The sequence below is a fragment of the Coccinella septempunctata genome, chromosome 2, assembly GCF_907165205.1.
Source record: "Coccinella septempunctata chromosome 2, icCocSept1.1, whole genome shotgun sequence".
Classification (NCBI taxonomy): domain Eukaryota; kingdom Metazoa; phylum Arthropoda; class Insecta; order Coleoptera; family Coccinellidae; genus Coccinella; species Coccinella septempunctata.
The window spans coordinates 3,928,813-3,949,721 of NC_058190.1; the positions used below are offsets into that span (position 1 = coordinate 3,928,813).

The 20,909-nt window shown below is 35.4% G+C and overlaps 1 protein-coding gene across 3 annotated transcripts in view; it reads right to left on the reverse strand.

Moving 5' to 3' along the window:
- LOC123306600 (E3 ubiquitin-protein ligase AMFR-like) overlaps positions 1-20,909 on the reverse strand; it is a 70,128-nt gene that overhangs the window by 17,184 nt on the left and 32,035 nt on the right. For all 3 annotated transcript variants that reach the window (XM_044888671.1, XM_044888670.1, XM_044888672.1), the window contains exons 2-5: positions 14,279-14,536; positions 13,299-13,451; positions 1,370-1,710; positions 1,134-1,244 (exon numbers count right to left, since the gene is read on the reverse strand). In XM_044888671.1, coding sequence (XP_044744606.1) covers positions 1,134-1,244; positions 1,370-1,710; positions 13,299-13,451; positions 14,279-14,536 — 863 coding nt within the window. The remainder of the gene's footprint in view (positions 1-1,133; positions 1,245-1,369; positions 1,711-13,298; positions 13,452-14,278; positions 14,537-20,909) is intronic.

A 20,909-nucleotide genomic window follows, 5' to 3' on the forward strand; every position in this document is an offset into this window, starting at 1 on the left:
ACTTTATACGTAGAATCTACCGACAAAGATTTTCTCCAAAAATAAAAAATTCAATAAAAGTTTTCCTTCAAAAAAACGAAATTTCGCCTTATGATTCGAGATGAAAAAATATTTTGAGCTCGTCAGTGGATTCTACGTAAAAATTTGTCCGTAGAAGATTTAAGGTACAGATCTGTAACTTCGAAGACAAAAGTTATGAGAACTTTTCGAAATAGTCAAAATTTCATTTTCTGTTAATAACTCGAAAACGAAGAATCGTAGGTGGCTACGGTTTTCATTATTCCTTGTTTCTCTGAAAAAGAGCTCGGAAATGTGTCATTCGTTTTCTTCTAGCTGCTATAGTTCTGGAGATTCCCTTAGTAGACAACGATTTTGCCCACCCTGGTCTCTCATCAAAGAATGGTCTCATTGGCTACCCTATCTATCTCTAGATGAAGAGGAGTAAGATCTGTGATGACCTCAACTGATCCAGTTGGACACGTTCTCGTAGTTCCAGTGATGCACGCACAGACAAGCCTTTGTAATATTTCCGTCTGCTCTGCTTTAGCAAACCAGATTACTGGCCCATAGGTTATTATGGGTCTCACAGTAATGACGTAAGTCAACCCCAAGCAGTACGGGCTAGATTTCTTCACGCCTTTAAAGCTCTTATCACATTACTTGCAGTAGTTTGAATATGCTTATTCCACAGAATGCTATGCTATGCGATCTAGGGTTATTTCCAGATATTTGACTTCAGACTTCCCTTCTACGATATCTCCATTCAACGAAATTGATTATTTATGCTAGAGAAGATTGTTGAAATCTTTATATAGGAAAAAGTGAATCTTCTAATGAAGAATCTTCGGAAGTCTGGAGAGGATGAACTTATTAAAGCCTTCCACAGTGAGGCACAAAGAAGAAGAAATTTAACAAAAGGGCTGAATTTTTGAAATTTACAGAATTTCTCGGTTTTTCGTAAAATTCTACACTTTTACAAATATAGTACTTTTGTTATTGTGAAAACATCACTTTGTTAATTCAACCTGAAAAACTCATTTCAGAAAGAAATTGAGGTTTTCTGAAGAGAAAACACAGATTAATTCAGGACTGTTAAATTTTGACGAGCAGTTTATATAAGGAGTATTACTTACTTGTGAAATAGATGACCACAAGGAAGTTTACGTGCACTCTCCATTTTCTCCCAACAGACTGCACAGTTGTCGGAATTTTCGGTCAACTCAGCAGAAGTAGCCATGGGATAACTGAAAAAGAAAAAAAAAGTGAAGTCATCAATGGGGATTATGATGTTTGTGGATCTTATTCTAGATCGCAGAAGTTTATTATCAACAATAATAAAAAAAGCAAAATAAATTTTCTGTATACTCACTTCAATTCTAGATGGTTCCTGACCCATACATAATTCCTGTGCTTCTTGTACTTCCTTTGAATTTCTTGGAACAGATACCTCATCTGCATGCATATGACAAGGCTGGCCATAGACAAGAAAATGTTGCTCCAAATCAGCATGTGCAAGTGATGCACGAAATCGATGACTAAGGCGATCATCTCGAAACTCAATTCAGTGTAGTAGATGACTGGACCTCTTCGTTCCCAAACCTTACTTTCCTCGTTGGGTACTATTGGAAGGGCATTTTCGTGACGCATGTCGTAGAGATGGAGGGCGTACTTGATGATTATATGAAGGGTTCGCACACTGAGTAAAATAACCTGAAACAATAATTATTATTTCAGCACTCGGTTGGTCATGAAATAATTTTCTCAAGTTTTTGTAACTAGAATGGAGCAATCATGAAATGTCGTTGATGTCACAACGCAGTTGCCACAACTCAAAGATTATAGAGTAGAAAGATAGGAAACAAGGCGACTAGAGTGATGTGAGCGCCATCTGTGTTTCAAATGTGTTTTTAATGCCCTAAGACTAGTTAAAATTTTAATTCGAGGGAAATATGAAATTTTGCGAGAGTTATATAGCCATTTTAATCAAACAGGTTTTGAATGTTTCGATTTTCGTATCCATAGACAACCTCGTATCGCCTTTTGTTTTTCAAGCCCGTTCTAGCTGCTGATTATTGAAATTTTTGTCTAATTTTTTGGCGAAAACCTCAGAATATCGTTCGAAAATTATTGTATGGTGAAGAACTGTGGATCAAATAAAACGAATTTTACTAAGGAAAATGGGAATGTAAGTATTAACTGGTAACATGTGGCTCGGTCATTCATTGATTTTTGTTTTCAGTGCTACGAAGTGGATAAAATTTTCAGAGCGTAAAGGCCTGCAAACAATACTGACTACACCATGTGCAATGAACATTTTACTGTAAAGTCGATTGAGAACTGTTCATCCACGTAAATTGTTGTATGCAGGAAGCATCCCTTACATGAAGGGCTCATTTAGGCGAAATTATGACTTTTACACGTCCATTCAAAGATTCTCAATTGCCTTCAATATATTCAGAAATGCAAAAGTTTTATGGATTTCGATTTGGAAATCGGGCGACTGTCAAATTGTTGTTTGGAAAGTCAAAGTTGGTCAAAGTTTTATGAAACCTTCTGTGAGTGTTCATTCGTCAATCAATTTGTATATTGTGTCATAAAGAGACCATACCATGAAGCAATCATGAAAAAGCATGAAGAAATTATACTGACGGGCTTGAATACAAGGCTTTTATACCTTTGTAAGTTTTTTTTTTCAATTGTGGTTCTGAAAATTTTGTAAATAATATGTAAGTAACGGAAATGTGTATCCTATGACGGTAAATTGAATATTGGTTCATATTAATTTCTGAAATAAATTGTACAAATTCATATCACTTTATTAATTCGAAACGTTTTCACAGAAAAAACCCCTTTTACGTACCCATAGCAGATAACCATATACTCTTGTATCCTAGTCAAATCTCTATTCGTTGTCTATAATTTAAAATTTTTGTAAATATTTTATAGATTGCAAATAAAAATTTATCACATCCAACAGCGTATTTCATTGATACCAATCGATTCCAAACATTGTTCAGATGAAAACTAACATCCTGATCACAAAACAAAACCATACTTTTGTTTTGTCGATCAGGATTTTTGTTTTCTGGTCTCAACAAGGTCAATATTGAAATTCAATACAAGGAATAGAATTCGAATTTCGCGCCCATCAATTATAAAACAGAAAACTGTTATTAAACAGTTTTTCTGTATTGATAATACGTTTTCAGCGCCATCTCATTGTCAAATGTGTTTTCACTGGCCAAAATGTAGTCGGTTTTTAGTACTAGCGATATGAGGGCGTTTCCTATCTTTCTTCTCTTTAATCTTTGGTCGCAACTAATACCAATTAATATTACAAAAATGCTGAAAGTGATTGAAAAAGACAGAAGACAGGGTTTCAGGAAGTGTTATTTAGAATTCTGGTCCGCACATTCAAGTAGTAGGTAACCCGGATACTCTAATATCTAGAATATATCAGACAGTAGCAAACATATTCAATGTAAGCGAATTTATTTAATGTGTCATCTGCATCTAAACGACTTATATTTTAGCTGAACATTTCTACAATCAGAAAGATTGTGAATGAAGAGGATGACAAAGAATTTCCTTCTATTGGAATACTCAAAAAAGTGTCGGCATTTGAAAATTTTAATCAAGAGTGAACGAATGCAAAAAATTAAAACAGGATTTTCAATGAATGTCATAGTAGAATAAGTTCGAGAAATTAAATGTTTCCATTTTTCATTTGACTTGTCCTATACATTGTAAATGCCTTGATCAATGAATATCTAATCATCACATCAATATATAAAAAAAACACACAGTTGTCCTGTTAATTGTTAATTCATGTTATATTTGAAATTTTTGTTTAAAGGCGAAGTCCCTCTTGCCTTGAAACTTCCATTAATTCTTTTGACTTGACATTGATGCAAGATGATTTTTTGTTGAAGAATTTAACATTCTTTTAATTATCTGTTAATTCCTTCGAAAGATACACATGGTGCCAACCACTGTATCAGATGCATTTCATCTTCGGGTTGATTTTTTTCAAATCTTCAACTTATGTATCGTATTCAACCTTCAGCCAAAGAAAATGACCAACATTAACTCTCCTCAAGCTACTGCATATGATGTGTCAATAATTCAATTTTCTTCCATAACAGAAATAAATATATTCAAAAATTGATCTCTTGTATTTTCCATGCAAATAACTAGATTTGGTATACCTTTAATCAGTTTGTATTATATAAACGTCAATTATGTTCGTCACATATTTTCAATTTCATATTTTCCGAAGTGATTCGACATTGTGATAAAATTGTGATAATTACTGAGACTTTTACGTAGAAGAGACAACATATTTAAAACCCAAGAATATTTTGACAAGTGTTATAACCCCACATTTTCGTACAATACAGAGTAGAATGTGTCAAATTTCCATGGCCAACCGAGTGCTAAAATAAAAGTGAATGGAGTATAGCACCATTGATGACATCTTGGTCTATTTATTTTATCAATGGCATTACATCAGAAATTGCTCGGATAACATCGTTGTCAGGTAGTCAAAACTACACTTTTCCTCCATCTGTGTTTCAAATGTGTTTCTGAGACTGGTTTGAATATTAATTTGAGAGCCATTCGCAGCCATTTTGATCAAAGAGGTTTTGAATGTTTTGATTCTCGTACAGCTTTTTGTTTATCTAGCTCCTTCTAGTTGTTGATTATTGAAATTTGTGTCTAATTTCTTGGTGGAAACCTTAAAAAATATCGTTCGAAAATTATAAATTACAAATAATAAAATGGATTTCCGAAATCAATGTTCTTACTTTACTAAGGAAAATGGAAACGTAAGTATTAAAACTCGTAATATACAGGATGTTTCATGAGTCGTTGGCCACAACCCAATGGTGAATGCAGCTCATCCAGGCCTTTCAGAAAACTTGCTTATTTTGTATCCTAAGGCTATTAGTTTCGGAGATACGTTATGATTCATGAATATTGATCTAAATTTGCGATAGCCATAACTCTGGAATGCAAAGTCCGATTTCGATCGAATTTTATGGGTATGTTCACTTCAGTAAGCTCTTCCAAACGGATGATGAAATATCAATATTTTCAGGGCAGTACTCAAAATATCATGATTTTTCATTCAAGCTCCAAAATCTATATTTTTCACATCCCTTACAGAAATTTCGTTACTGCCATGAAAAACTACATAACATTCCTAAAGAATTCAGTTTTCACTTAAACCCTCAGCACATACTGAGTGTTCGTAAAAAAGTGTTTAAAAGTATGCAAAGTCGAGTTGTGAATTCTCTGAAATTACATATTGAATTTAGATACAAATGATGTAAACCATCTTGGAAAATATAATCCGTAAGTGTATTTGCTTCATAACACACAAAACTATTAAAATTTATTCTTCCGAAAAACCATAACCTTTTTATTTCTTTTCATAAAACAACAATAAAAGAAACGAACGAATTCACGCGGTCCTGTTTTTATTCCTTTGGTGATATTATTCATTGTCGTCGGTCGAGAATATAAATTTTTTAAAATTCTGTTCAACTCTTTTTCATTTTAAACTCTCAGTTCTCACTGAGTGTGTGTGAAGAAGTGACAGACACTTCTGACTTCACGGGAGCATTTGCAGCAGAGGATAGAAGAAGCCTGTCCAGAAGTTAAACAAAATCCCGATATGATAAGAAGGACAATAAATAATCTAATTTTAAGCGCTAGGAGATCTGTCGAGATAGAAGCACTCCATTTATAACATCTCATGATAGTACCTACATTTTCATTGTAGAAGAATAAATTTTAATATTTATGTGCGTAATGAAACAAGTACACTTACGGATTATACTTTCCACGATGGTTTACATCATTTATACCTATCTAAATTCAATATGTAATTTCAAAAGAATTCACAGCTCGACTTTGCGTACTTTTGAACACTTTCTTACGAACACTCAGTATGTGCTGAGGGTTTAAAATGAAGAAGAGTTGAACATAATTTGAAATAACTCAGAATCGCGGCTAAGGACAATGAATAATATCATCGAAGGAATAAAAACAGGACCGTATTTCGAAAAAAATGACATAAAATTTGAATTCGTCCGGTTCCTATTCCCTTGAGCAAATGTGTCATGCAAAGTGAGAATTGAATTTCTCAGAAAAAATTATGTAATTATTCATGGCAATAACAACATTTCTGTAAGGGATGTAAAAAATATAAATTTTGGGACACTAATGAAAAATCACGATATTCTGAAAATATTGATATTTCATGAACCGTTTGGAAGAGCCAAACCCATAAAATTTGATCGAAACCGGACCTTGCAGTCCAGAGTTATGGCTATCGCAAATTTAGGCTAATATTCATTAATCACCCCATATTTCCGAAACTAACAGCCTTAGGATACAAAAAAAGCAAGTTTTATGGAAGTCCTGGATGACCTGTATTCACCATTAGGCTATGGCCAACGACTCATGAAACACCCTGTATGACTCGGTTTTTCATTGATTTTTACTTTCAGTGCTCCGTTAAGACAATGACTTCAACAAACACCACTGACTTCACCATGTGAAGTGAACATTTTACTGCCAGTTAATTGACAACTGTCTACGTAAATTGTTGTATTTGTATGCAAGAAGCATCTCTTGCATGAGAAGCTCATTGAGGGGAAATGAATAGTATATAGAGATCTGAAATTTGTATGTAAATCGAATATTGCTTCTTATTATGTACAAATCCAATTAAGTTTATCAATTCGAAACAACGTATTGCAAAGAAATAACACCTTTGACATTTCACCTTCCGAAATGCTCTCTCACACTGTCTCAAAAAAATGTAGAATATATGTGCCTCTCACTCTTCAATAAGCTTCCAAAAGAACTCCAGATTCTAACAGATACTAGTAAATTCAAGAGAGAAACTCGGAAACTCCTAACTGACTTGGAACCTTACAACATAGCAGAGTATTTCGGATGCAATTCTTATCTGGGTGTATGAGATCCTATTGCAGTATTTTTTTTGTCATTTCTTTTTTCTCATGTTTGACCTATTTTCTTTTCGTAATATATTTCGATTATGAAAATAAATGTTATTATTATTATTATAGCAGATCACCATATACTTTCGTGTCCTAGTCAAAGCTCTATTTGTTGTCCATAATTTCAGATTTTTTTAAATGTTTTATAAATTGCAAATAAAAATATAGCACATCCAAAAGCGTATTACATTGATTTCAAACAGATGAAAACTAACATCCTGACCACAAAAGAAAACCATATTTTTTTTTGTCGCTCAGGATGATTTTCTGATCTCAACAAAGTCGATATTGAAATTCTAGGAATACTACATGAAATACTAGGAATAGAATTCGAATTTCGCGCCCTTCAATTATAAAACAGAAAACTGTTATTAAACTATATTGACAGTGCGTTTTCAGCGCCATCTCAAATGTCAAGCGTGTTTTCACTGACCAAAATCTAGTCGGTTTTTAGTACTAGAGATATGAGGGCGTTTCCTATCTTTCTACTATATAAACTTTGAGTAGATGATGACCGTCGTTTCCATTTTATTGGATAGAATAGAATACTTTCTTCTGTCTGCAAATGTTGAGAAATTCCTTCTCAAATATCTGATCTCATTTTCAATAATATCTATAACCATTTCAAAGTTTCTACTCTCTACGGAAACTGTTGACATTTCACAATATTACATCTTTACGTTTATGAACTACTTCTAGCGTGCAAAAAAAATTCGTCGTCAAGTGGCTATGAAATTTTGGAGGTTGATGTTCTATGACTGCACGTAATTCTTTTCTTGAATTTTAGTTCATGTTTCCATGTCATTCATTTATTGCTATATCCCGTTGCCGTGAATGAATCTACAAAAAGACCAAAAAAGGGGAAAAAAAAGAAAAAGAGAAAAAAAGAAAAAAAAAAGTGCGAACAGACTTATAATTTTTCAGGGCTAATTGCGACTATGTGCCCTCCTGTGACTGTAAAGACCCAACCGTGACCTACAGATCCTACCACACTCCGGGCATAGTCACCAACCAGATCTGGCCGCCGCTGTATCCTTCTCGAGTTTCCATTATAACTGTGTACCAAAGACCTCCACTGTGATCTGTCTTACGCTTGTTGTTCCCAGTTATGATTGGCATTAACTGATTTTAGGGATTGATGTAGTATATAGTTAAACCGCTTATACTGGCCTCCTGGTTTCCGGGCTCCCTCAGTGAATTCGCCACATAGAGCTATTTTGGGGATTCGTGTGTCTTGCATCCTCACAATGTGGCCGCTCCATCTGAGTCAGGCCCTCGTTACTTGGGTCTCAATTGTTGTACAACTCGCGCGTTGCAAGACTTCTGCATTCGAAACTTCGTGAAACCATCTGATGTGCATTATCTGTCTTAGATGACGTTGTTGCGTTTGTTCAAGCTGTTTAATATGTCGCCTGTAGGGCGTCCAGCTTTCGCTTCCGTAAAGAAGCTGCTCTGGAAACAGCTGTCTTGGTCTTCAGATTGAGGTCGTGATTTTAAAACACTCTGTCCTTTAGCTTCCAGAATGCCCGTGATGCCGAATTGATACAGTTGTTCTAGAGTTTCATTCTCCAGGCTGATAATGTGTTTGAAGGCTTTCTGGCGGACTTACTAAGATTTTGGTTTTGTCGATATTGAGTCTAAGGCCTAAAGCTTCGTATATATGTTTATAGGTGTCCAACATTATCTGTAGATCCTCCGAGCTTCTAGCGATAAGTGAAAAGTCGTCTGCATATTGAAATGATGTAAACATTGATGATGACCCTAACCTGTATAGGGAGAGTCTTTGACTCGTACAAATTTGTCAACAGTAGATTCTTAAGGTCAAAAGGGACACTTTTTTCCTACACTATCTTTTCCGAATCGGCTCGGTTTAAAAGATACAGGCTGTTGAAAACCCATAATCTTAATCGACGTTCCTGCAGTTAGGCGTATGTCAGAAATAGGTATGTATTTAAAAAATAGAATTATTCAAATGAAACAATAGGAAAAAATCACATGGTGTAAGATCACACCGTATGGTGACACATTACTGACATATACGCCATAGAAGCCTCAAATAATAATATCACTTAAAAGTTAACACGCATCCAATCTCGAGTCCAATCTATCACTGGAAATTTCGTTGATGCAAAAATATTCATCAATTATTCATTATGTAGTAGGTAATTTACTTCGATATATGCGAATTTTGAAATCGGCATGCTCATTCCGGCACCCAATAAAAAAGCAGTATTATCCCATGAAATGGTGCATACCGTCCATTTATCTAGGAATTAATTGTGTCATGGTTTACATCACATGTAACTCGATATTCGCTATATTCACATTCACCTTCATTGCGCGAGCCTGTCCATTTATAATCATCGAAGGTAAAACCAATCAATAAAATGCAATTTTTACAATTTCATTATCCATTTCGCAACAGCCGATAATTCCATCGTTAACAGCCACTGTTTATTGTATACGAATGAGATGAATAATACATTTTGAAATAATGAGAAAACTTCCTCTTTCCTTATCGATTCAATTACGAAATTCGATTGAAAATTTTTAATTGACAAGGGGAAAGCTTTATTTCGGTAATTAATTTTCATCGAACCGATGGAGCTCATCATTTTAATTTATTGGAATTAATTTCAATTTAGAGTGCACGAAATCTTTCGATATTCATGGATGCTCAATCTTCCGCAGGTTGTTCCTAGCGTGAAGGTCATTCTGGTTGACAAACAAGGATGTTCGTCTTTTGATTTTACTGAATTTGCTTGTACTCATACAACTTTTTGTTGATTGTTCATTTGATTTACTTACACATATTCTCTTTTGTATCCTATTGGGTATTAACTTATTTCATAAAGTATATTGTGATGTACATGACATAAATGACTTAATGAAAGTTGCCATTTTGATCAATAGTCTGTAATGTTCGATTTTTTACTTGCGACTGTGTGTCCTCCTGTCACTGAAAAGACCCAACCGCGACCTACAGATCCCTCCACACTTCGGGCATGGATAGTCACCAACCAGATCTGGCCGTCGCTGTATTCTTCTCAAGTATCCATTATAACAGTGGACCATAGACCTCCACCGTGATCCGACTAACGCTAGTTGTTTCCAGTTATAAATGGCATTAACTGATGAAGCAGTATATCCCTGAACCGCTTATATTAACCACATGTTTTCCAAGCTTCCTCTGTGAATTCGCCATAAAGAGCTATTTTGAGGAGTCTTGTATCCTCTGAATGTGACCGTTCCATCTGAGTCGGGCCCTCGTTACTTGAGACTCAATTGTTATACAACCTGCGCGCTGCAAGACTTCTGCATTTTTTAAACTTTGTGGAACCATCTGATGTGCATTATTTGTCTTTGATGACGTTGTTGCGTTTGTTCAAGCTGTTTAATGTGTCGCCTGTAGGGCGCCCAGCTTTCGCTTCCGTTAAGAAGCGTTGGGAGGACCACTGCTTTGTAAACAGCTGTCTTGGTCTTCAGATTGAGGTCGTGATTTTGAAACACTCTCTCCTTTAGATTCCAGAATGCCCGTGATACCGAATTGATACGGTTGTGTATTTCCGTGTCCAGCTTAGCCCCAGTATTTATGAAGCTTCCCAAGTATTTGAACTGCTCTACCTGTTCTAGAGCTTCATTCTCCAGGCTGATATCTGTTGGAAGGCTTTCTGGCGGACTTACCAGGATTTTGGTTTTGTTGATATTGAATATAAGGCCTAAAGCTTCGAATATATGTTTATAGGTGTCCAATACTATCGGTAGACCCTCTGAGCTGCTCGCGATAAGTGAGAAGTCGTCTGCATATTGAAGTTCCGTGATGAACTTTGTACGGGTTTTTGCTCTGAGGCGCTTCAGGTTAAACATGCCCCCCATCATATATGAATCTTATTCCAGCTACTCTTACAGGCATACTCATGTCAGCAATTATCAAGACAGCTATGGCGAAAATATTGAACAGTAAAGGCGCTAACACGCAGCCTTGTTTTATTCCAGAGTTGGTTAAGAAATGGTCGGTTGTAGAGCCATTATGCTGTATTCTAGCGGTGTTGTTGGTATGAAGGCTTTTACACACTGCTAAGAATTTTTCGGGTACTCCAAGGCGTTCCATGATTTTCCATAGCGCTCTCCGATTCACCGAGTCGAAGGCCTTACTTAGATCGATATATAGGTCACAGCGGTCCTTTGAAAATGCAAAAAAAATACAGATGTTTAATCTCGATGTTGCAGACGTGTTGACCCATTAATCTGACAATAGTCAGGGGGGTTTTTTCAATTTGACAGATTGAAGATGGTAAGGCTTTTTTTTAAGTATCTCCCTACTTGTACCTCTAATTGTTTTTGTATCCATCATGCAAGTTGTAGATAATAAAATTCTATACAACTTTTGTCTGAAGCAATTTTACATACTCTTAACCGTTTTCGAGTTAGAGGGCGATAAGTGCGAAGAGCTTACCCACACATGCGAAAGATCAATATCAAAGTAGAAACCACGACTAATTTTGGTCTAATGTACATTCATCGCCATATATCTCAAAAACCTTTGAACATAGAAAAAATTGCTTCGGACAAAATTTGCAGAAAATGTTATGCGAAAACAATTTGAAGCCCATAATGAGATAATTGAAAAAAACCTGATTTTTGTGACCTTTATGGCTGATTTTTATTGTTTCCGCTTGCTCAAACCGTCAGATTATATTTTTTCCGTTATTCTTAAATGATTAGCGTCAATATAAGAAAAAACGCTAACGCGCTCCCACACATTTTCGCCACCCTTAAATTGTCAGATTAAGAGAATATATACTTTTCAACATGTAATTAACCACATATATCTTAATCTGACACGCTCGAGTATGTACAATGATCGTTTTTTTTTTTTTTACTATTCTGACAAGCTGTCCTAAACAATGACCCTTATATACAGTCTAATTTTTGTTAGAGGTACTCCACAGGGTCCAAGGTATCTCCCCAAGACCAAGACCATAGTAATTTCTTTTACTCGATAAACAAACCAACAAGCTATGAAATCCATATCATTGAGTTGAAATATCGTAGAATGAAAGTCTGAAGTCCTGGGAATATCCCTAACCAGCAAGTTTCTGTGGAATGAGTATGTTAGAAATGCTACTTGTAGTGCGATAAGAGCTTTAATGGCGTGCAGAATTCTATCCGGTAAGGCTTGCGGGGCTGTAACCCTAAAATACTGCGATGGATGTACGTGATTATTGTGAGACCAATAATATTCTATGGGGCAGTAGTCTGGTTGCCTAAATCAGGGCAAACGAGCACCAGAAAAATACTCGACAAGGTACAAAGGCTTGTCTGTGCGTCCATCATTGGAGCTATGTGAATGTGTCCAATTAGAGCAATTGAGTTCATCACAGATCTCAGTCCTCTACATCTAGTGATAGACAGGGAAGCGCCTTGAGGCATTCCTCAGAATATCTAGGGAGGGTATAGGTTATGAGAGAATTAAAAGTCAGAGAGCCTTGTCCTCTGTAAACAAGGACACGTCATCAGCGAACCTACCTAGTGATGTTATAATTGAAAAAGTGGGCATTGAGAAGATCTTGAAAACTACCAAAAATTTCCAAGTTAATATCATCAAACGGTTGGTTCAAAAACAACAGCATGTTTCAGGAAAGAAACTATCAAAGATGTGACATAGTGATCCATTCTGATAGTCAAATCGCTATCAAAGCACTGAAATTCCATGTCATCGACTCATAGGTAATATGGAGTTATGAAACTGTTATATCCATTGTCGCCTTAGAAAGAATATGATTAGAATGGGCTTGTCAGAAACTCAGTGTAGATCCTGTGGGGAAGAAAAAGAAACTCCTATTCCCTTGGTTACAGAATGCCTCGCCATTGCGAGCCTGCGCAAGGAACGTCCTAGACGAGAAAATTAAAGGATAAATGAGACTCGCTCAGATACTGCAGTCGATTGGAACTCTGAAGCTGGAGAGCTAGCTGTATATGACGCAGCAGTGTGTGAGAACAGCTCCTTAAGGTCGCAGTGGCATGTATCTCGCTTACTAATCTATAAACTACCACAAAGATTTCCGATAAATAGGTGTATTTTTCTAATGTCCTCCTAGAGACTAGGAAACTTTAATTTGAAAAATGAACAAAGAGTTATTGGAATGGATCTTTCAGAATGGCTCATCTTATATGGTGATTATAAATTTCGCAAATATAGAATATTGGTAATTATCGAATACCATTGAGTATTAACTTTGAATTCTCAAAGGTGTTACTTACTTCTGCTGACATGAAGGCGAATGTGTTGATGCCTCCAAAGAACCCAACGAACACAGCTACAAGTAACATGAATCCAGATAGAGCAAATATTACTCCTAATAACACCAGTAGTTTCACATGGCTCCAAACTGGCGTAGTTGGCGAGAACGAGAGCTGAAACAAGAAGGTTACATTACGGAAGAGAAAACATGCAGGTTAAAAAGAATGGGTTCTTCCTCCAAAGTCGAGTTATCTGATCGAAGTTTGAGAAGAATGAGGAGAGGATAATTGTATGCCTTATTTTTGGTGAGAACTTTTTTTGTTTATATATTAATTTCACTTGAAAATCCTTTTTAAATTTTCAAAGTTTTTGACTTGAATTTTAGTTTTATATCTGTTATATTTTATATGTTGACAAATATGTATGACGGTCGATTTTTCTGCCCGGTTGGAAAACTATGACAGGACTGCTGCATCGTAAGTTGAACTCATATATTTATGATATTTTTCCACGAATTTTTTCTCTTCCTTTCGTTGCAGTCGTCTTGTTACTTGGCTCCCGAAGATGGTGATGTGTTAGCTCACCGAAACTAGTCGAGCAGACGTGTTTTTGCAGTCTGATTAAATAAATAAAGTTCTCACCAAAAATAAGGCATACAATTATCCTCTCCTCATTAAGATGGTGAACGCCAAAGGGTTTAAAGAAGTTATGAAGTTTGAGAATATTTTTCGCCAGATTAGATTCTTCCCCACTACAAGCCCAGATCGGACCAGGATTTACAAAATGCTGTCAGTTGCAAACGATTAATCACAAGTGATTCATGAATATCATAATGCTCAAGAAAAGGGATAGATTATTATCAATTATTCATCATCGATGTATACAATAGAATTATTTTTAATTTTTCAACAGAAGTTTGTTATCTTATCTTGAGAGTTATGAAAAACGCTTCTTTTGAATAGGGATTATTCCATTCCGATCTCCAAAATTTAATACTCACATATTCGAATCTATCGTTACTGAGCTGCGACAGCAAGTGCAGAAATCCAAGAAAGGCAAACCAGGAACACCAAAGAAGGACTTCGTCTATATACTGGACGTTTATGATGCCGAACACGAAGATGAACTTGTAAAAAATAAAGTTCCAAAATTTGTCCTTCAGGTGTTGCTGCTCGGATACGCGAAGTTCGCCGAACACCAATTTCTGGATGGCCGTTCCGATCAATATTAACCAGCAGAACGCCATATTGATCATAGTCTGAAAAGAAAATCAAGCCATTAATACATAGGTACATTATATTCTTACTGAGTCGTTGGGTCAAAGAGAGGTATGTATATAGATTCTAAAAACACTTCGGCAAAAAGAAAAGTAAATATCAGGAAAATGTAAAAGAGGCTTCAGTTTTAATTTATTTATTAATAATAATAATAATTTCAAGATATCCTAATTCACATTTGATGTTCTGTGATATAGTGTAGCACTAGTTTTACCACCCTGTTTTAAAGAAAATTCGATTGCCCCATTAAAAATGTCGTACAGGGTGGGCAAAATGGGGAATTCTCCTCAATTTGGGTTATCACTGCATATGCAAGTTTAAACTGAATGAGTATGAGTTTAATTCATGATTTTTTCAAATTCACCGCGGAAAATATTCAAAATCATCCTTCAAATATGGGGTTTTAAAATTTAAATCGCTTTGTGCGGAGTTTAAGATTTGGCAACACCGCATACAAGACAATGAAAAGAACAATGTCCGATCATCTTGTTTATAAAATGACAGCTGTTTATTTACAGGCGCGTACTTACTGGCGAACCTTAACCGCAACTGGCCATAAAAATCCCATAAAATTTTACGACCTTCCTCCTTCGTCGCAGACTTCATAGACAGCCATCTTTGTCTATCTCATCAAGATAATGCATTTGTTGTCCTTTATTATCAAGGCATATTTCAGTCGATGTTGCCAGCTTGTACAATTCTCACAAAACGCTTTAAACTTTAAATACCCATTTTTATTTTTCATTTTTAAGTGCTTAAAATAAATTTTTTTGGGAAACGGTTGAAATGGTTATTTCAAAATGTGACGTTTCAAAGATATTTCATAAAAAATACATCATTTTTGTCAGAAGGAGTATTCCCTATTCGATGGGATTGAATGACAGCTCTATAACCATAAGAGCTGGGGGAAAGTGGATGACACGTTTCCAACCTCGTTTTTCTAAAGATTGTTAATGGCCAAAACCGCAACCCCCTATCTTCTTTTGTTTTCAAGTTGAAACTCATTTTTCGGCTCTTCGTACTGGTGCCTCTATTTCGATAAGTATCAGTGATATTGAAAAACAAAAGTTACATTCTACAGACACTTTTTCATGTAGAATGCAGTGGCGCAGTCAAAGATTTTTTTCAGTCCACCACTTCAGGGATATGGTGTTAACTTTAATTTTTTTAAACATAAACTCTATGTTATTTTTACATATTTCAGTCCCATATTTTTTTCTGATTCAGAATATATAATATAAGTCGTATCTCTAATTGTTCTTCCAATAAAAAACCTCAAAAACTAGTTCGGTCAAGTTGGCAGGTCATTTTTATTGACAATATGATAATGAACTTTATGATCTTATGTTGCGTCAGGTTATGAAAGATTTTGGAGATCACTTTCATTCCGGATATTCGAGAAGATGCTCGGGAAATTAGGAAATTATGAGAATTTCCATGACAACTTCATATTTACCACTTAAACTCTACTAATAGTGGCACAGCCTTATTTGTGAAGGTGTTTGAAAAGGCTGGTATTTAGATTATCTAATAGTTGAAAAGGTTTTGGAACAGTTGAATCGAGGTTAATAAAATTTCCTGAAAGTGATTTAGTCCATAAATATTGGAAAATTTTTCATCCTTTCAAATATCCGGAATGAAAGTGATCTTTAAAGTCTCTCATATCTGTAATAATAGTGAGGTTTATTCTTTGAAATCTACAAGGTTGTTACAATTTTAATATCTTAATAATAAACTTAAGGAAATCCACCTGTGTCATTTAATAACCTGACACAATTTATGAGCATTAAGTTCATTACCATATATTATTATCAATGAAATGACGTGCCAATTAGACCGAACTAGTTTTTGGATTTTTTTTAGTGGAAGAACAATCAGAGAATCGACTTATGTTACATATTCTGAAACAGAAAAAAATATGGGACAGGAATATGTAAAAATAACACAGGATTTATATTTAAAAAAATTTAAAAAATAAAAGTTATCATGCACTATATCTCTGAAGTGGCGAACTGAAAAAATCTTCGACTACTCCATTGCATTCTACATGTCAAAGTGTCTGTAGAATGTAACATTTGCTTTTCGATATCACAGATACTTTACGAAATAGAGGCACCAGTACGAAGAGCCAAAAAAATGAGCTTTCACTTATAATTAAATAAAAGAAGATAGAGGGACGCGGTTTTGGCCATTATTCATCTTTTGAAAATCGAAGTCGGAGAAGTGCCATCCATTTTTCCCTAGCTCTTACGGTTACAGAGCTGTCATTAAGTCCCAACGAATATTGCCCACCCAGAACACTTAACCCTTAAAAATCCTTAAAAATCAGATTAAAAGTGTAGAATAGTTACGATATCAAGAGTTACAATGAAATATGAAAATGATGAATTTTCATTATTTTATGGACGAAAATATATCCTATTTTCAAATTCGGCCCTCGCGTTTTAGAAAACTTCCAACTTAAATTTCTAGGCATGCTGTGCGTATTCTCACTTTCAATTATACTGATGGAATTTCGTGCACTAAAAGGACTAGAAGAAAATGGATGAAACTTTTATGAGCTCTTTTTCAGAGAAACGAAGAATGGTGAAAACCGCAGCCTCCTACGGATCTTCGTTCTCGTGTTATTAGCAAAAAAATGAGATTTTGACGATTTCGAAAAGTTCTCATAACTTTTTTGTCTTTGAAGTTACAGATCTGAAACAAATTCAATAAAAGTTTGCGTTTGAAGAAACGAAAGTTCGCGTAATGATTCGAAATGAAAAAGTTTTTTGAGCTCTTCAGTCGATTCTACGTGAAAAAGTGCTTGTAGGAGGTTCAAGTTTCAAATCGGTAACTGCAAAGACAAAAAATTTATGAGAACTTTTCGATATCGTTTTCCGCTAACAACTCAAAAACGAAGAATCGTAGGAGGCAACGGTTTTCACCATTCTTCGTTTCTCTGAAAAAGAGCTAAGAAACGTGTCAACGGTTTTGCTCTAGCTCTTATAGTTCTCGAGATTCCCTTAGTAGGCAACGAATTTTGCTCACCCTGTACATCTCGGGGCTGTGTTTTATGCACAACCGACTTTGAATGTCCCCAATGGAAAAAATCTAAAGGTGTCAAGTCTGGGGAGCGTGGTGGCCATTCAATTGGCCCTTCCCTACCAATCCTTTTCTCTTGAAAATTATTGGTAAACTATTTCTAGGAATACACGGTGTTCCTAAATTGAACGTACAAACGAAAAGGGGAGATTCCTTAAGTGAGTTTAAGAAAAAAAGTCCCATAAACATGGGGTCGCAAACGTTTCGTTTTCGAGATACAGAGTGTTGAAGTTTGAATTTTTCTTCAAGTTTTTTTCTCATAGTATCTACACTTCACAAGATATTCAACTGAAATTTGGCATAGATATTACATTTTAGAGTTCTCACCACGTGACATGGCAATTTCGATAGAAGATTTACAGGGTGATATTTTTTCTGGAACACTGCCACCTGTTCTTCTGCAGAACTTTTTTCTGGTGAGCAACTGTTAATTTGAAAAAATGTAAAAAGAAGCTTTGTTCTTATACTAAACTTTTCGGTCTCTTGTAGTTTTCTCGTATTTACCAACGATTTCGAGAAAAAAAAATTTGAACGATTCTCTCGAAATTCTCTTAACTATGATAGGAAGGCCAGTTTGTAATCTGTGGTGAATGAATTCAGTGCCAGTTTTGACACATCAAATTATTGAACGTTTGTTTTTTTAAAAAATGAAGGTGGGTGCATTTGTGGCTATTTATTTTTCGAAAAAAATTCAAACTTCAACACTCTGTATCTCGAAAACGAAACGTTTGCGACCCCATCTTTATGGGACTTTTTTTTCTTAAAATCACTTAAGGAATCTCCCCTTTTCGTTTGTACGTTCAATTTAGGAACACCCTGTATATTCATTTAAGTTACCATAAGAAACGATCCGTATGGATTTTTGCTCGGATTTTTGTGGTTCATATGAAAGATAGGTTATCAGTTGACACACCACGGGAATGTCCCCAGTTCTAAGATTTGTCAGCCTTTGTTTGTTTTTGTTGATTACTTTTATGGTTTGGTCGCGCCCTTATTTGGATGAGCTCATGTTTTAGAAGAGTGAGTTACAGCATTCATCGGTTGTAGCATTGCAAAACTTTCGTTGCAATCATTGTCTCAATAGTTCTGTAGATCGCTTCTCATATTTAGCCGAAAACGTTTTGTCTGAATATCAGAGAAACGGAGGATTAAATACTTGAAAATACAACTACTCTCATTTGATTAAATCATCGAGTACACATCCAATATCTACTTATCATATTGTACAGTGAATCTTTCCACGTTTCTCAAGCGATAAAAAACTGGAATTTTCATAAAATGAATGAATGAGTTAATTACACTTGTTTCCCGCAAGGTTGCAATTTTTTGCTTCGAATATTTATGGAGTAGAATCAGAGAAGTTGAAGAATTCTACCAATTCGCATAAATATGGAGTGAACCTCATTAGCAGTTATTCGTGCTTTATCAGGATTGATATCAATAATTCAACAAAAAACGAGTAATACTGAATTGGCATCCATTCAGAATAGCCAAAAAATGAAATAATTCAGCGTTAATTCGAGTTCAGTTCAACAGATTCAGAGCAAAACCTGATCTGCTTTCCTACAACTTTTACTACATCGAACAGAAAAATCTAACACGAAGGAACGTTTTCCTATATAGAAAAGAAATATTCCTTCACAGGGTGTCCGGATTTAACGTTCTTATATTACAGGGCGCGCTTCTTAAAAGTCAAAATATGAAGAGAACTTCATATCAATTATAGCAAATAAACTGTAATATAACGCAATACAAAATTCGGGTTTCCACCATTGAACAACGAATTGAGCTGAATTCATCCAATACAGGGTGTTCCAAATCAAGTCGGCACCATTGCCAACTCCGTTATTATTGATGCTACGAATTCGGTTAAATGGGCAAATTTGTAGCACTTTTAATAGCCTTCTCGATGACGCAAGCAATCAAAAATGACAGTCTCGTTTTCAAAATATTTCATTTTCAACTTTAGGGAGAAAGATGATATGGCCTTTGTTGTTGAGAATTACGAATCGAAATGCACCATAAAATATAGGGTGTTCTGTTAAAAAAATATCATTTTATGGAATATATGGAAAAGTTTTTCTCTTATAGTATATACACTTCACAAGATATTCAACTGAAATTTGGCATAAATAATAAAATTGATAGTTCACACCATGTGACATGCCAAATTCGATAGCAAATCTAGGTGGTGATATTTTTCTCGGTAAGCCACCGCTAATTTGAAAAAATGTGGAAGAAGGCTTTGTTGTTATACCAAACTTTATGGACTCCTATAGTTTCGTCGCATCTGCTACCGATTTCGAGAAAAAAATTTTGAACAATTCTTTGGAAAATCCACAGGCCCTAGGGGTGTGAGCATGGTGATTTGGCCCTTGGAAGATATTTGAACGATATTGATAGGATTTTTAGGTACCAATGATGTTATTAAATCCTGAAAGTTTCAAATCTCTAACGTTCCACAAGAATGTCTCTGGGTAATGATAACCATATGGAATAATTCGCGGAGTCAAGGTGATCCGTCCTTTTTACAAATTTTCCACGATCTAGTTAGAAACGACCGGTGGTTGGGCTGCTAGATTAATAATTAACGTTTGCGAATTATTCAAATTTCGCGAATTATGCAATAGATGAAAATTTCAAACCAGTCACTTCGATTGCTTTCGCACTGGGTAATTTCACGAATGTGACCGTCACAGGAAACAGAACACCCAGTATTAATGAACATGTTACAATAATTATATAAGATTTAGGTTATGTGTTAATTTGAAAAAGATATCTTTATATCTGGGCCTCCATGCAAAATCAGAAAAAATGCAAAAGGAGGTGAACCTTGTGTCTGTTACATTTTAGAGTAAAGCCCGTTTGTAACAGCCGAGAATTCTCTGGAGAATTCTCTACCAAATTTTGGTGAGAAAACGGCAGAGATTATTTTGTACGCAACTGAACAGAGAATTCTACCGAAAGTGCGTATGTAACGGTAAAGAATTCACGGCGCATGAAATCTCGAGTAAATTTTCTACAGAATTCTCGGCTGCTGCAAACGGGCTTAAGATCCCAGGATGAAACTTTAGGATCTCAGTAGAGTCTCATGTGCTTTGAATACCTACGAACTTGTGGAGCTTGCCTAGTGGCACCTGGACAGATACCAGGTGTCAAAGGTAACTAAAAATAAGTGTTACTTAACTTATTTTCACATGGCTGATTTTTATATATGTTTTTAAGAATATTATTCTGAAGATATATTATAAGTGACAGAAACTTTCCATG